This window comes from Carettochelys insculpta, chromosome 2, assembly GCF_033958435.1.
Source record: "Carettochelys insculpta isolate YL-2023 chromosome 2, ASM3395843v1, whole genome shotgun sequence".
Taxonomy (NCBI): domain Eukaryota; kingdom Metazoa; phylum Chordata; order Testudines; family Carettochelyidae; genus Carettochelys; species Carettochelys insculpta.
The window spans coordinates 13,009,274-13,027,642 of record NC_134138.1 but is presented as its reverse complement, the minus strand read 5'-3'; the positions used below and the strand labels follow the sequence as shown (position 1 = coordinate 13,027,642).

The window sequence follows — 18,369 nt, the reverse complement described above, 5'->3', positions numbered from 1 at the left end:
ATTATTCAGCTCTTACAAAGCCAGCTACAATATTTAATTTCCATCACTAACAGAATGTTTGAATTCTGAAAACAAACAAGCAGTAGCTTCATTGCTTTGGAGTTCACAAAATAAAACGGCTTCCAGAGGTCAGCGGCCATCTCAGAAAATTGTGTGTTCCACCCAAAATAAATAAATAAATAAATAATCAGCATTGCCACCAGATAGAATTGCCATAAGCAGACCAAAGTGAGCATGGTAATACAGGTTCAGCAGTAATTCTTAGTTGTACTGAAAAACAAAGTGACACTGAACTATGCAATGAAGACAGAACGGAAAGGCAGCACATCAAAACTAACTAGTTTTCAATATAATCTGTCACAGCCTACCTTTTCAGACCCAACAACAAACTCACAGGGCAGTGAGAGAAGGGGGAAAGAAAAAGGAACAAAACAAAAATTAGAAATATACAAGAACAGAAAATAACCACATATACACTTACTGAGATTTTACAGTTTGACAAAAATAGTACTGAACAAAACTCACCTACTATATGTTGACATAAGAAAAGTAACACACAGGATCTTGCTGTCTCATCACCCAGTAACAAAGTAGACATCTTATCCATTCAAAATTGACACTGTAAGAGTACCCACTTTAACACATCTGAATTGATGCAAATAACACTAAAAATATTTAGGGCCCAATGGACTGGAAATGCTAGCTATTCCTTTCAAAAACTAAAAACAGGGAAAACCTAGAAGAAGTTACCAAACAGGTGTCTGAAATGGCCAAGGAGGGAATGATTTCAACAGGAAGGGTCCCATACAGAGACTTGAAAACAGCCAGAGTATGACTGTCAATCAGTAACATCAGATCAAGAACATGAAACTTACCTATAATGTAGCATGCTGTGGCACCATGAGTAATAGCAGCTCTGGATATGCACCTTGCCTAATATCCTGAGGTCAAAAAGCCTTTTGTTTTTTCATAAGCATGCAATATCTCATCTTCTTTCCCCAGTAATAATTCCAGGCTATTCAACAGTAGGTTCTATGAAAAATGTAAATGGTCCCAAAAGTTTTTAACAACTGGTTCTTTCAAGTTCAGTGTAGCTGCATACTTTGTCACCACGAAATTCTTGGAATCTGAAGTCCAGGCATTTGGGAAATAGCATTCCTTTTTGGTTCCAGCCTGAAGTTATCCCATCTACATTTTAACTTAAGCTCCAAACCATATAAATCCTACACATGCTTATCTTTACTCATTGTCATTAGCCATCCACTGTTGTCAAATCTTGACTTTAATGCTCCTATTCATTCCTCCTCTTGCCTGTCCCACTCCACTTTAATGTAACTGCTTTGATCTCTGCTTCTCCTCACTGACCAGTGGGGAATATAAGAAAATGCATTGTTTCCATAATGCTTTCATTGGAGGATTTTAAAATACCTTATAAACGTTAACGAATTAAGCGTCAACAGCCTTATTACCTCTTCATCAACATCAACCATGGGCTTGGTGCCCATTGGTGTCCGATGCCTCCCTCACTATTTCCTTCCATCTTTCCCTGTCCAGTGCAGAGTGGCTTAGTTTCTGTAGACTAGCTCTGCACCAATCTACTAAATCATCTACCCAGCCTCTGTGGGGTCTGCCTCTCCTATTTGAACTGTCCATTATGCCAAATACGAGCATCTTGATTTCTCATTCATTGTTCATTCTGCAGATATGCCTGAATAGCTGTAACATGCATTGTATAACCTTCTGCAGTAGGTTCTCTTTTGGCTATACTTTCCTATACAATTCCTCAGTGACCTTCTACACGAATCCTATTCTCATGATCTTTCTATAACAACTCCTCTCAAATGCCAATATCCTTCTCTTAGAATCTTTCATTATCACTCACATCCATACAACATGCTGCTGAATACACATTTTCAAGCAGCTCAGCTTTGTTCCTAAGGTAATCGCTTTGCTCTTCCAGATCTTACCCATCGCCTTCAAACTCGCTCTTGCTTTCGTTATTGTAGTTGCTATTTCCTTCTTACAGTCTAGATCATATGACATGTTTCCCAGACACATGACCTTCTCTAGTTCGATCCCATCTGCACTGATCTTCCTTCCTATTTCCTTATCTCCAAATGCCATTGTTTTTATCAATGTTCATAATCAGTCCATACTGCTTCCCTTCCTCATTTAGCACCTGCGTCCTTCTCACTAGCTTCTCTTCATCTTCTTCAATATCTGTATCATATGCAAACCTCCAGTTGTCGATTCTCATCCCGTACACAGATATCCCTTTTACTTCTTGTCCATCGCCCTCTCTAGGTGCATGATAAAGACATCCGGTGATATCGGAACTCGTCTTGTACCTCTACTCATTCTAAACCAACTCCTAACTCTCCGCACTCTCCCCCCACTGCCTCTGCATTGTCACTGATATCCTGCAACAACCATATCAGTCTGCGATCCACCCTATACAACTCCAGCACCATCCAAGTCACTTTCTGATCTATAATGTCAAACACCTTCTGAAAAATCAACAAAAGCAAGTGTAGATGTTCTTGTTCTTTCTTATGACCTACAGAAGCATTATCCCATTCTACAGATGAGGAAACCTAAGTACAGTAAAATTGACTGACTTGCCCAGGATCACAGGCTGGCAGGCTCTGCCAAGAGCTGAACACAGGCCTGACTTCCACTAGTATGCTTTACAGCCAACATCATTCTTCTTTCCACCCCTTCCTACTTCTCTCCTGCTAAGCAACATTTTACCATTTAAGCTAATTTTCCAACAAACATTATAATTTGTCTTAGAAGGATTAGATTTGTAGCAGTAAATGTCACTAAACAACGATTTCACAACACACATGCTCAACTGATGAAAAAATATAGACAGACAAATGAAGAAAAATGCTGATTAAGAAATATCAGAGGATGACTTAAGGATATTTACTTTGCACATTTTGACATGATGTTGACAACTTGAATTTTAAAGCTATAAAGCTGATTTTTTGAATTTTGATGTCTGTCAAAGAATTGACTCCCCCACAATTTTAACTTTTTATTTTTACCAGATTTTATCCATTGCAATTATTTTAAAAACTTCAGTTCTGCCAAGATTACTTGTAATGTTCCCTTGACATCACCACTCTCAGTACGGATCCTGGAAAACAGTTTTAGCCACCAGAAGACAAATCTCAACTTTGCCTTCTTCTCAAAAGCATGTAGAGCTCAGTGGTAAGCAAAATATGGCCCACTGGCTACATCTGGCTCACCAAGTTGATTAGCACAGTGCACATACTATGCAGACAGCAGCAAGTGTTCAGCACCCCCACACACACACCCCACATTGCTCCATCCTGCATCCGAGCTGCTCCTAGGACCCTCCTGCTAGCTGTGTGGAGAGGGCAGAAGAGAGGGGAGTGTAGAAGTTAGGATGCCCCCCTATCCTGTACCCCATCTCTGCTTCACACAGGTTGAGAAAGAGAAAGGGACAGACCACGCACAGCAGAGCTGCTCCTGTCTGACGTTTGGATGGTGATTGACTGAGGTAAGTGCCTATATTGAGGGGCAATACACTGTTCTTCAGATTTCTCCAGGAGCCAGCGTGCACACGCTCTCCCTCTCCCTGCCTTCAAAGACCCCATCTCTGAAGAACAGGCGGAGAGGCAAGACAAAAGAGTGTACACGTCAGCAACCAGCACACACGCACCGTACCACACATCCCCCCACACCCAATCAGTCCCAGGTTTTGCGCCACACAACCATACAATCTGCATCACAGTCACTGTCACACATGCACTCACTCACTGTCACCCCCAAAACTGCCTCTTCTACTCAAGGCCTTACCCCTTACAGGGGCCAGAATCCATCCCCTGGCAACTTACTAAACTCATGGAGTGGCCCTCCTGTGAAAATTATTGTTCACACCAACCTAGCTTTGCTAGACTGGAAAGCATGAAATGAATCCTGACTGTAATTTATAAAGTCTGCATTTAGACAGCCAGTTTTCTGACAATCATCATCTACTTTAGAGGTAAATATTAATCAGGCTTTTCATTCATTCTTTAAACTCATATCCTCTCCAGCATCATGTGGTCATATCCTCACCAGTTTAAAAAAAAAATTTTTATACTAGTTACGTTTTCCAGCAAATGTTTTTGAAATTAAAAATTGACAGATTCTTTTTAGCATCCTATTCATTTAGACAAATTAACACCCCCACCCTATACTTTAAAAATTTATAGAGATGCAATGTGTGGGTTTGAACAAGGTCTCCCATTTGGCTAGTGGATACAGGCACTATACAACAGAACATGCTATATTACAGGTATGTTTTATTGTGAGCTAAGCAGTAAGAAGAAACTGGATTAACATTTCACCTTTGAAGATGTATGTTCAAATACTCCAACTCAAAAACAAATTAATGTTATGATCTCAGTCCAGTTCAAACTCAGGTGATTGTCTTGAGTTTCTGTAATGTAGACTACAAGAGCTGTGATATTGCAGGCTGGGTTCAAAGTGCTTTTGAAGATCTGTGCAAAGGCGTCCACAAAGGATATACTTCTAACAATTTCTGGATCAAGACCAGGCAGTCAATCTCTCACTTTCACAAGGAGTGAAGCAGGGGAGGGAACCTTTATCTTATTTAAATATAAACAATAATTTACAGTGGGGTACACTGAAAAAGGTATTACTGAACTTTTCTGGACTGTAACTTTTACAGCTCTGCTGAGATACTGAAAAATCTCTGATAACACAGTGATCACAGATTCAGTATATTATTTTGCTAAATTACTCAAAAACGCTAATTTCAACAGAAGTTCTTAAACAACTTTCATGTGCAATTTAAATACAATCCATGTTTTAAAAGAGAATCAAAATAGTGAACCAAAAATGCAAAGTGCAGTTTATCAAGACTTTCTGGTATAATTTTTAAACTGAAGATTTATACTAGAGGGTGGAATGCTTGCTGTCTTCTTAACGAAAGGGCAGTGCTAAGTGCAGCAACACTTAAAGAGCACCATCGCTTGACTCAATTTAATATACACTTTGGCATTACACCAGGTTCAGCCTGGCAGCTGGAGCACCTGAATTACTACTAAAACTGTAAGTTAATATGTCTAAAGCATGTACTATACCAGTGCTTCAATGGAAGGTCCCATTGGCTTAAGAAGAACTATTTTGCTTTTAAGTATATGAAACAAATAAAAACTAAATGCAACAATACATATCTGAATTAATCTATACCCTTCTATGATAAAAAGGGGGTATTGATTGATGTTTGAGTTCCATAATATCCAAGAATTTCATGGGTCACATTTGGCCCTGGGACTCGATACTATGGTTACATTTAGTAAATAACCATTTTGACACAACACCCGTAACTTCTGAAAACAACTACTATTTCACATCATACATGGTGTAAATGGGCTTGTCCAATGTGACTTTAGTCTAATGCTATGTAATGACAGTAAGTACCACTGAAATGTTTAAGACAGTACTCCTAAAGAGGTTTATTTTGTTTAAAAAAAAAAAAAAAAAAAAACCACAGGAATTCCGTCACCCGTTCAATCCTAGATCAAGAGTCTTCAGCTGAATAATGTATAATCTACATGGATTTGTCTACCTTACAGAATTTTACTTGCATGAAGTATGAAGAACTGAGTTACATGACAATACTGACTATGCCAAATCACAGTCAGTATCATACGTTTAATCCTTTCCAGGACTAGACAGAAAGCTAAGAGAGATGCAGAGCAGCCAATCAGTGGACACTCAGAACACTTGATAGAAATATGTACTGCGCATACCAGAGTAGATTTACTGGTGGGCTATAAATTTATCAGACCCTCTAGTAGCACAATGTTGACTTAACAGATGGAGAGCCCTGAGCAGCAAAAATATTGTGTAGAGCATTTCAGCTTTCTGCCCTCCCTCAGTAGCTGGAAAGGAGTGCAGGTTAGCTTCTCATTTGTGTTTTGCACTTAGCAGCAAAACACTCAAAACCTTAAAAACCTGCCTCTGACTAGCTGATTTATTTCTTTACCTAATATATGCCTCGTAAGACCATACAAACCTTACAGCTGGAAAGAATGGATAGAGATTGCTGGGAAATATTGTATATACAGAACAGAAAATGGAAATACTGATAGGATGTTGGAAGCTTATAGTACAGAGAAAGGTTTGGAGGTTGGTCTGGAAGTAGTAAGAAAGAAATATTAATAAACTGAAAACAGGGAACAGAACACAATTAAAAAAAGAAAAGAAAAAAGCTAAGAGACAGGAAGCCCTGAAGACAATTCACAAAGAAACTATGGCTCTATTGGAGAAATACAAAAAATGGAGGGAAGACAGTAAAGAAAGGAAGATTGAAGACAAAGTCCTTAAACTATGGCCCACTGGCCACATACAGCCCACCAACACATTTTAACAGCCCTGCTGAATCGAGTGGCATTATACTGATAAACTGTTATCTGTTTATTTTGAGTATCTGTAATTCACTGTTCCCAGCCAAGAGGAGCTGAAGGAAAGCGCAGTGATGCACAAAAGCCACTACTTCCCCCCAGTTCCCATTGGCTGGGAACAGCAAAGCGCAGCCACTGGGAGCTGCAGGCAGCCAGGCCTGAGGACATTCAAGGGCAAAGTCCTGCTAAGTAGGGGGTGTCTCCAGAGTTTTAAACTTGTTGTTCTCCAAAGAGGCTGAGAAACACGGTTTCTGTAAAACCAAGTTTGCTTTTTGTATGTTAAGTTTAATAGCAACAACAAGAAGTCCTGTGGCACCTTATAGACTAACAGATACAGTAAGGTCATGACATTTGTGATTTTAACATTTGCAAATTCAATTATTCGGGAGCAGGGGGACTTCCTGGCTCCACCACAGCAGTGGTGTGTCGAGCTGAGCCACTCCTTCCCTCCTGCTTGACAGGGGAATCGCATGGCCCCACCATATCAGGGAGGGAGGGAATGCTCAAAGGGGAGAGAAGACATGGCACAGCTCCAGCCGCCACCGCTGCAGCAGAGCCAGGCAATACCCCTGTCAAGGGTGACAGAAAGAGTGGCTCAGCTCCAGCCACCACTGCCATGGGGGACCGAGTGATCCCTCTGTCAAGGGGGACAGAAGGAGCAGCTCAGTGGTCAAGATTCCTGTCTCCTCCATGGGGTAAAATGCTATTCGCAAAATTCAACATTCGTCAGGGTTCTCAACACTGAACCCTCGCGAATGTCAAGACCCCACCGTATTTTGGAGCGTAAGCTTTCATGGGCAAAGACCCACTTTGTCAGATGTATGAATGGGGTTCCAGAGGAGGGTCTAAATTTATAGAGAAGAAAAGAGATAGGAAGCACTGAATTCACAATGAAACTATGGCTCTATTATAGGAATGCAAAGAACGGAGAGAAGACAGTAAAACAAAAAGATTTAAGACAAGGGTGCTCAAACTATGGCCCACGGGCCACATACAACCTACCACCATGTAACTTGCCAGAGTTGACAAGATCTGTTCTAGCCCTCCTCTTGACTGGGACTCCCACCTTTTCATAAGATTATAAATTTAGACCCTCCTGGAACTCAGGTTTCTGATGAAGTGGGTCTTTGCCCACAAAAGCTTTGCTCCAAAATATGTTGGTCTACAAGGTGCCACAGGACCTTGTTGTTTTTCAAGATACAGACTAACTTGGCTACCCCTCTGATTCTAGGTTTAACAGAACTCTGGTCTTAAAAGAGACAGGGATATTTAATACAACTTTTAACCACTGTCCCACTTACCTTTCAGGATATATTGCTCCTGGCACAAACACATTTCACTATTCTGTAGAAGTGCACAGGTAGAACACAAAGCTCCCACAGGAACTTAATCAAAAACAAACACGTACACATGTCTACAGAAAAGCACTTCAGTTCTCTGTGCAGAAAAGACAAAACTAAACCTGTAAAGATGGACTTTTCTCCATCTTTTTTTTCCTGGCCCCATGCTACTCTCCCCACCATCTTCCCTCTCCATTACCCCTCCTTCTTACTTTCACGCCACTAACACATCTTCCTACTCTCTTGCTTACCCCTGAGCTACCACCTATCTCGCTATGCAAATTGCTAAGATAAAATAACTACCCACACTTACCAGCTTGCTCTCATCCTCTGGTGTCTTGTCTACATTAGCTGTAAACTCTTCATGGTAGGTATAGTCTCTTACATCTTTAACGTTATGTACAAAATGCATGTATTTTCCTACAGTCGACCCTCTCCAGGACACCATAAGAACAAGACTGAGCGATGTGGCCCTGGCAGCTGAAAATTTAGGGACCCCGATATAAGATGAAAGCAAGGGATGTAGTGAGTAGAGATTAGTCAGGTCCTACATAGCAAAATATGCAAAAATTGTTCAATAAACTGCAGTAAAATTAATTATTAAATTAATTGGCATACTCATCCAGTTATACGGCTAGCCAAATCTCATTCAGCAAAAACCTAGAGGAGACAGAATCTGTGAAATCTATTCAATTAAGACAGTGTGACCTGCCCCACAATTTTAAGTTAATTAACAAGGTAATAAAATTTAATATAGTCCACCAATGAGTAGAGTAAGTTCCATAACATTGCAGAAGATATGGTGTTGATGTGAGTACTGGTACAAAAGGCATTTTTTTGCCCAGTCTAATATGCTTACTCCTCGAGCTAGTATAACAATTTTGTTTCCAACCCGTGAGGTTGTCAGTAAGCTACTTACCTACTATCAGTGTCCAGACCTACAAAGTCCTTTTTTTCAAAAGGGACACACAAAAGTGGGATCTTGTCACCAGATTTATCAGTGGCCCTATCAAGACGTTTGGATTCCAGTACAATGAAGAGAGATTCAATGAAGTCTTCTATTCTCTTCTCCACTGTTTCACATTCATCATAGTTAGGGTAGAATGCCACATCTGTGCGGGGCTGCTCTGCAACCTCTCCTTGAAGCCCAAAAACAAACAATCGCGAATCATAGAGAGTAGAACCATATATTTCCTTCTGGAATTGGAATTTTTCAAAAGTTTGGGGCCAATCCTTTGCAGAGGAACAGTCTGTTATGATTATGAGCCCTACAACTTTCCGATGAGTCTGAAAATCCCCCCATTCATTGTTTTCCGGAGGGTAGTGATGTCTATAGCGGATATACAACACACGTTGAGAGTCACGGACATTAATCTGACTCACAGTTGAAATTCGTTTGTAGATCCTAAAGAAGTTTTCTTCTGAGACAATCCCAACTGGCTGGACCACAACCAGGAGAGTCTGATGATCCTCAGCACACTGCATATAGTCAGGAACACTCATTTTGCATCAACTATAATCTAATAAAAAGAAAAATATTAATTATTTTACAGCATTGGAGGAGTGGATTGCACTTTTTTTTTTAAGTCAAGTCTTACCCTGTATCGATATAGAAAATACAACTATATCAAAACTTATCAACTTTGTTGCTAGCCTTATCCTTTCTATACTTTTCTTGCCTGGTTTGTTACCCTTTAATGGGTTATGTTTCATTTCAAGCCTAACCTTGCAAACACTTATGAACATGCTTGACATTAAGCATAAGACTAGTTGCACTGATTACACGAGGATTACTCTCATAAAACAAGGCATTCACATTAACATTCATGGGCTCTGGGCATATATTAGATTTATCTGTGCATGGACTACCAACTACGCATTTTATTCAAAATGGCTTTCCACTCCATAAACAACCATCCTAGTCATTCAATGAAGCAAAGACTGACAAGAAGATAGGAGTGGGATTCAGCTATGGACAATACTAAACAATGTTAATTCAACTTCAAAAATGACAAAAAATACATGAAGCAGCATTTCAAGAAACAACTTTCCTAAATGCTTTATTCGCTGCAAAATAATGGAGCTACCCAAGCATGTTTTGCATCCCTCCCTCCAGACATTACAGTTTTACTCCAGTGAAAAGGACAAAGGCAAATGGGAAAAAGAGTAAAGGCTATGCCATCTGTTGCAAAGGGCTCCAGAGGATATCCAGTATTGACAATTGCAATGAGATACTAATTTAATCAGACACGTCAGCATAGGTAAAAACAATATAAATTAACTAAGGGCAATAAAATCGTTGGTATCCTAAATGAGCACGTCCTTTACAAGTTTTACAAGTTACATTCTAGTATAAGTTGAAAAGGTAAAGAAAAGTACTAAAATATTCGAATAACGGAAGCTATAATTCATAATAACATCATATCAAGTGGTGAGTATTTCTATTATGCCAGACATTTTCTGTTATCAGCATGCTGGCAGAGTTCAACAGTAACTTTAACACTGAACATTTCCAGATACCATAGGTATGTAAAGGACTCAAAGTACTTTCAGATACAGTAAACTCTTTCATATCCAGCATTCTACCAATCTCAAATAACTGGCATTTTAACCCTAAGTAAATTTTAGTTATGTTTATCGTAAGTATGGTATAGAGAAAATAAATAGAAATAAATACAGCAAATACAGTGTACAATAATACTACTGGTAAATAAAGTACTCTGCATATATTTTTCTTTATTTCTTAATATATAATCTAGTTTTTCTTTAATGTTATGCATTGCTATGTGTACCTCTTTATTATCCAGAATATTTAAATAACCAACAACCTCCTAGCTGCAGTATAGGAAAGAGTTTACTGACTTATTTTACCTCCACATCACTACAAATTAAACTACCACTGTAACATGCCCCATCCTCTGCTTTATTTTCATCTTTCTACTAATTCTGCAAGTCTTATACTACATATTGCAAAAGAGCAACACATGCACAGGGTAATCAGTCACAAACTGGTGCAGTCACTGCACTGCTATAAAAAAATATTACAAAAAAACAAAACTTGAACAGTTCACAAACCAAAGCAATGTAGAAATTAAGAGGCAAGACAGAAGATGATGAACATCAGTAAGAGGAAAATCATCATCATTCAAAAATCCATGAAGTTTAAATATGACCTTTCTTTTTGGAGCTATGAAGGCTAAAAGGCCTTCACAGTTACCTACAGAATTATGAAATACAAGTTACATACAGAATTAACCCTACATAACATTATTGGTATCTAAATTATGTAATATGTAAATTATGTAATAATGTCCTTAAAGTATCTTAAAACTCTGCAACAATTAAAGAGAGATACTGATTTTATATTTAACATTCATATTACTTGCCCTCATCAGGCTTAGAGCTGCATTGGGCTAAGTGTCTCTAAAACAGACACAGGCCTGGCCTGAACACCTTATCAAAGCCAAGGAAAAAGGAGAGAGGCAAAGACTATGCACTTAATGAAATAATTAAAGATCTGTGCATGACTGTAATAGTGCATCTGGTTCTCCTTCCCCTCACAAAAGATTATTCTAGAACTCAAATATTACATTTTAATTTTGATATTTTATTCAAACACAGGTGGTACCTCTGAAAATCGGCACTCTGGTCTAGAGGGCTGGGGCAGGAGGGCAAGGGGCTAGGGCACCAGAGTACCCCAGCTTTCCCACGGTTGCCCCGAGAAAGAACCAGGGCCAGGGATCCTGCAGAGCCTGGGTGCTGATGTCCCCTGGCTGTCCCACGGGGGCCAGGGCACCTGCCATAGCAGCAAGCTGGGGCAGGCCAGTGGGGGCAGCTAAGGATCGGGGGCACTAACGTCCCCTAGTCCAGCAAATTCCCTCATTCAGGACCACTGAGGTCATGACGGTGCCACACGAGGGAGGTGGAAACTGTACTGAAAGCCAAAGATGTCACACAAGGGCGGCTGTTCGGTCAAGTAATCCCCCATATGTGCAATCTCCCTCATACAATCAATGAAACTATTGTATGCAAGCATGCTGTAGAGTAAGGGTGACAATTGCCTGAGTATCAGAGACGTAGCCATGTTAGTCTGTAGCTTTGAGAACAAGTAGTCCTGTGGCACCTCATAGACTAACATATTTTGGAGCATAAGCTTTCGCAGGCAAAGACCCGCTTCATCAGATGAATTGGGGGGGGTTCAGAGGGGTATTTAAAGACCAATGACATCATCACAGGACCTAACATCAACCATACTATCGGGGCTCCTTTACCTGCACATCTACTAATATAATATATCCCATCATGTGCCAGCAATGCCCCACTACAATTTACATTGGCCAAACTGGACAGTCTCTATGTAAAAGAATAAATGGGCATAAATCAGACATCAGGAATGGTAATGTACAGAAGCCTGTGGGGGAACACTTCAATCTCCCTGCACACTCAGTAGCAGATTTAAGGATGGCAGTCCTGAAACAAAGAAATTTCAAAACTCAGATGGAGAGAGAAATCTCTGAGCTGCAATTTATTTGCAAATTTGACTCCATTAACCAAGGATTAAACAGAGACTGTGAGTGGCTCACACCTTACAAAAGCAACTTCTCTTCCCTGGGTGTTAATATCTCCCCATTAGATTCTGACAATGGGTCATATCCCCTTGCCTGATCTGACTTGTTTTTTCCTCTTTTGATACATACTATTGATAATGGGCCATTTCCACCTTGCTGAATAAATTGCCTGGGTTAGATCTGATATTACTCTGATCTCCAACACTTGGCATGTAATACATGCACACCTCACTACAGCTGTACAGTGCACAAGTTCTCATAATGACCGGGACCTTAAAAACTGGACAACACCACACCACGTATCTCAGCAATCATTCAACATAGTGATATTCTAAACAAAAACAGCTCTCCACTATATATTTAGCCATTTCCTTCGATTTACTTAATACAACCACCAAATGTGCTGTGCAGTTTGAAACACTAATTTCTGCATGGTAAATTTATGTATTAAAGCAAATTATTCTTTTTGGGAAAGACTGGCTCCTTGTTAAATACGCATTAAAATCATTGAGAGGTCAGTTTGTAGCAACTGCCACTAGACAGCACTTAATACTGTTATTTACTGCAGTATATCCCTATTCAGAACAGAGTTGTAAGGGCCCTTCTGCACTTAAATTACTATACCTGTGCCACAATAGAACTTAAGCGAAGACACTACCTCTGTCAACAGAAGTGGTTGTATCCTCTGCATACAAAATCCACCCTCCCGAGTCAATAATTTGATAAAAGGAGAATTTTCCAATGGACCTAGCTAGCTCCATCTAGCAGAGGTCAGGTCAGTTTAAACATATCATCCAGCGATGTGACTTTTTCATACACCTGAGCAACATATGCTAATTTCCTAGTGTAAACCATGCCTAACTGTTGAGCACAAGACATGAGAAGTAATTCTTCCACTCTACTCTGCACTCATTAGGCTTCAATTGGAGTACCATCTCCAGTTCTGGGCACCACATTTCAAGAAAGACATGGAGAAATTGCAGAAGGTCCAGAGAAGAGCAACAAGAATGTTTAAAGGTCTAGAGTACAGGAGCTAAAAGTGAAAACTGAAAGAGCTGGGCTTGTGTAGTTTAGAAAAGAGAAGACTTAGAGGGAACATGATAGTTTTCAAATACCTCAGAGAGCGTTACAAGGAGGAGGGAGAAAAACTGTTCTCCTTGGCCTCTGAGGATAGGACAAGAATCAATGGGCTTAAATTGCAGCAAGGGAGGTTTAGATTAGACATTAGGAAAAACTTCCTAGCTGTCAGGGTGGTTAACACTGGAATAAATTACCTAGGGAAACTATAGAATCTCTATCCCTGGATATATTTAAGAGCAGGTTGACAGACACCTAACAGGGATGGTCTAGATGGTGATTGGTCCTGCCAAGAGGGCAGGAAACTGGACTCAATGACCTCTTGAGATCTCTTTCAGTTTCTGGAGTGCTGTGATTCTAAGAGCCTGATATAGTGTTCCTCTCTTGACCATTAGGTTCTCTATGCTAGGAATTAACACTGGTATAGCTACATTTCTCAGCAACATGAGAGATTTAGATCCCTGAGAGACCTAGCTACACTCACCTAACACCTGATGCAGACAGCCAATGGTCTTCTGTGAAACTAAGCAGTGTCTACAGCTTTACCTTAGATTTGCCATTCCTCCTCTGTGATGTATCTTTTGGAACCATCTGTCATTGTGCAAAGTGAGTGCAAAACATTTTGAAATCAGAATTACATCATTTATGCCAACTTTGCTAAGTGATAAAGAATCCTATCAGCTGCAGGACAGTGGTAATTTAGATCTGGGAGGCATCTGACCTTTATAATAGCATACATATTTTATTTTGTGGGTAAGATGGCTTATTACTTTATTTCCATTTATTTAAGTACTTCAACATCTCTCAGAAGATGTAACATTGAGAGAACAGTCATACTTGAATTTTAAGTGCAGACAATTCATATCAAATAGAATTTATCAGCCAAATTGTAAGAAAAGGAGGAGTTTCACTGTATGTAAGACAGCAATATGTTTGCTCAGACCTCTAGCATATGGAAGGAGAAAAGCCAGTTGAGAGTCTTTGGGTTAAGCTTAGAGGTGAAAGCAACAGAAGTGATGCTGTAGACCACCAGATCAGGTAGATGAGGCTTTCTTTAGAAAACTAAGAGAAACTATATCACAGGCCCTGGTTCTCATAGGGAACTTTAAATTATCTTGACATTTGTTGGGAGACAAATATAGCAGCACACAGACAATCCAGCAAGTTTTTGGAGAATACTGGGAATAACCTCCTGGTAAAAGCGAAGAAGGAACCGACCTGGGACCATGTGCAGCTTGACCTACTGCTCACAAACAGGGAGGAACTAGTAGAAGAAATAGAAAGGGGTGGCACCTGGGCTGCAATAATCATGAGATGCTAGATTTCAGGATCCTGATAAAAAGAACAAAGATAAGCAGTAAAATACAGACCCTGGCTTTAAGAAGAGTAGACTTTGACTCCCTCAGAGAACCGCTGGGCAGGATCCCCTTGGAAGCTAATATGAAGGGAAAAGACGTCCAGGAGAAGTGGAAGTATTTTAAAGAAGCCTTACTGAAGGCACAGGAACAAACCATCCTGATGCACAGTAAGAAAAGCAAATATGGTAGGCAACCAGCTTAGATTAAAAGGGAAATCCCTAGCAAGATTAAACTCAAAAAGGATGCATATAAGAAGTGGGAACTTGGATAGATGACGAAGGAGGAGTATAAATGTATTACTCGAGAATGCAGGACAGTAATTACGAAGGTGAAAGCACAATAGGAACTGCAGCTAGCAAGGAACGTGAAGGACAATAAGAAGGGTTTCTACAAGCATGTTAACAATAAGAGGGTTGTCAGGGAGGGTGTGGGGCCGTTACTGGATGAGGGAGGTAACCTGGTGACAGATGATGCGGGAAAAGTTGAAGTACACAATGCTTCTTTTGACTCTGCTGTCACGAGCAGGTCAGCTCCCAGACTACGGCACTAGGCTATATGGTATGGGAAGGAGGAGGACAGCCTTTCGTGGGGGAAAGAACAGGGTAAGAGCCATTTAGAAAAGCTAGATATACACAAATCCAGGGGTCCAGATTTAACACATCCAAGGGTACCGACAGAATTGGCAGATGTCATTGCAAAGCCTTTGACCATTATCTTTGAAAACTCGTGGAGATTGGGAGAGATCCCAGATGACTGGAAAAAGACAACTATAGTGCCCATCTTTAAAAAAGCAAAGGACAATCCAAGGAAGTATGGACCAGTCAGGCTTACCTCAAACCCCAGCAAAATGATGGAGGTAATCATCATTTTGCAGCACTTGGAAGAAGGGAAAGGGATCAGGAGCAGTCAATATACATTCACCAAGAGGAAGTCCTGCCTAACCAATCTGATCGATTTCTATGATGAGACAACTGGCTCTGTGGACATGGTGAAGGCAATGGATGCGATATACCTCAACTTTAGCAAAGCTTTTGATACTGTCTCCCACAGAATTCTTGCCCAGAATTTAAGGAAGTATGGATTGGATAAATGGACTGCAAGGTTGTGCCCAACCATCTAGCCACCTTATAGTCCATATAGCCAATCCATACTACTTTAACTTATGGGTAAGAATACCATGGGAGACTGTATCAATAGTTCTGCTAAAGTCATTAATAAAGATGTTGAACAATATCAGCCTTCAAACTGATCCTTTGGGCACTTCACTTGAAACCAACATCCAACCAGACATTGAACCATGTATGAGGGGATGGATTGCACTCTCAGAAAATTTGTGGATGACACTAAGCTGGGGGACAGGTATAAGATACCTTGGAGGGTAGAGACAAAGAAGAGAAGGGTGAAGAGTGATTTGATAGCAGCCTTCAACTTCCTGAAAGGGGGACTCTAAAGAGGAGGGAGAGAGGCTGTTCTCAGCAGTGACAGATGGCAGAACAAGGAACAATGGTCTCATGTTACAGAGGGAGAGGTGTAGGTTGGATATTAGGAAAAACTATTTCAACAGGAGAGTGGTGAAGCACTGGAATGCGTTACCTAGAGAGGTGGTGGAATCTCCATCCCTAGAGGTTTTAAGTCCCATCTTGACAAAAACCTGGCTCAAATGATTTTGACAGGGTTCATCCTGTTTTAGGCAGGAGGCTGGACTCAGTGACCTCATGAGGTCTCTTCCAGCCCTGGGATTCAAGGATTCTATGATCCACCTGTGAGCTTTTTTTTTTTTTAAAAGAGGAGACAGGGAAAGCTAATAACGAATACCAACATGCAGCTCAGATGTAGAAGCAGTGTGGGAAGGGATGTTTTGTTTATTCTACAGATCAGTTCTCAAACTGAAGCAACTGTCCGGCTGAACAGGGGTGGGGTAGAATTCCCTAATCAGTTTTCACTCTTTATGCTCCTTACTTTCCACATTTGCCCTCAATTTGGGTAACAAGATACAGACAAGCCAGTTTCACTTTCAGTTCTGCACAGTGCCTCATATCCAGGAGGGAATACTAGTGTGTGAAAATGCTGCTCCCACTGCACAAAGTTCCAGACAGACAAACTCTAGGAGACTAGAGCTAATGCTGTCCAGAGAGCAGGAAAACTAGAGTGGAGGACAATGGGAGACCCACTGAAAGTACCTGAGTGAAGGATAAGGAGTATCAAGGGGAAGGGATGCAGGCAAAGCAGGCCATTTAAATTGGAAGAAGGGGACATCCATGAAATGTAGGTGCTTTCATTAGGAGGGACACCAAAGAACAAGACACCAATGTGGGGGCCACCAGGGAAAAGGCAGGGGTCTCAGCAGGGGAGCAGGAAACAGGGCAAAAAGTAAAGAAGGGCACACAGAAAACGGCAGAGGTGGGGCCACAGCTAGGGGAAAGCAGGAGACAGCATGCCAAAGGAGGAGTGTGGGGGGGACATTAAAAGGACAGTGGCCTCAGTTGTTAGAGAGCAGAGTATAGGGCACCAATGAAGGGAGACAGCAGAAAGAGAGACATAACCCTGGTTAGGAGGCAAGTCCGAGGGTTACAGAACAGTGAGGAAGGGGGCAACAGGAAAAAGGCACAGATCCCAGATGGAGGAATTGGGGGGCAGGACACATCGGAAGAGAGGCATGAGAAAAATGGCAGGGAAAACAAATGAGGGGAAACTGGAGACAGGGCACCAGTGAAGAGGACAGGAGGAAAAGGGCAGGGGCCTCCAATATGGGGGATTCCAGGGGGCAAGGCACCCAGGAAGGCAGGTGGCAGAAAAAGGCTAGGGGGCAGGGTAGAGAGCCTGGGAACAGGATCCTAAAGAGAGAAACAGCAGGAAAAGGGCAGTGACCCAGTTGGAGAAGACCCAGGGGGCAGAGAACCAGAAAAAGGGCAAGGGTGCCAGGTGGGGAGCTCCCAGAGAACCAGGCACCAGGAAAAGGGAAGAGCCCCCAGTTGGAAGAGAGCTAGGGCACAGATGCCGGGTTGCGGGGGCGGGGGGGGGCAGAAATCCGGCAGCAGCCCCAGTTGGGGGAGAATCCGGGGACAGATACAGAGCTGGGGGCCCCAGGAAAGCGCATGGGCCCGGGTTGGAGGAGAGGCCCGGGGTACAGATGCAGAGTTAGGGGAGAGCCGGGGGGGCGGGGGACAGGTGCAGAGTTGGGAGGCCCAGAAAGTGGGCAGGGCCCTGGCTGGGGGACAGCCCTGGGGACATGCAGAGACGGGGTCCCGGAAACAGGGCTCCCTACGTTTGAGCGGAGGCAGCTGCCGCCCGGTGACCCCAGCCGAAGGCCGGCCCGGGCGCACCCCTCTGAGAGTCCCGCCACACCGGCAGCGCAGCGCAGGCCTCGCCTCGGCATCAATTCAAATCCCCCCGCCCGGGACGGGGAGGGCAGGAGTTTCCTGCGGGGGGAGGGGCAGACGGGCAGGGGGGGTAACGCGACGCGAGTCGGGGACACTCACAGCCCCAGCAGGAACCGACTCCGCCTCCTCCAGCCCGGCTCACAGAACAGCGGAGGTGGGGAGGAGCGGAACTGACGGCAACGGCAGCTCACAGCCTCGAC

At 42.0% G+C, this 18,369-nt stretch overlaps 1 protein-coding gene across 2 annotated transcripts in view; it reads right to left on the bottom strand.

Moving 5' to 3' along the window:
• TRAPPC9 (trafficking protein particle complex subunit 9) overlaps nucleotides 1–18,369 on the bottom strand; it is a 719,778-nt gene extending 701,409 nt beyond the window's left edge. The window contains exons 1-3 of one of the 2 annotated variants that reach the window (XM_074986617.1): nucleotides 18,269–18,369; nucleotides 8,706–9,306; nucleotides 369–389 (exon numbers count right to left, since the gene is read on the bottom strand). In XM_074986617.1, the coding sequence (XP_074842718.1) occupies nucleotides 369–389; nucleotides 8,706–9,289 (605 nt within the window). In that variant the 5' untranslated portion in view covers nucleotides 9,290–9,306; nucleotides 18,269–18,369. The remainder of the gene's footprint in view (nucleotides 1–368; nucleotides 390–8,705; nucleotides 9,307–18,268) is intronic. The other variant, XM_074986618.1, reaches the window with a different exon arrangement.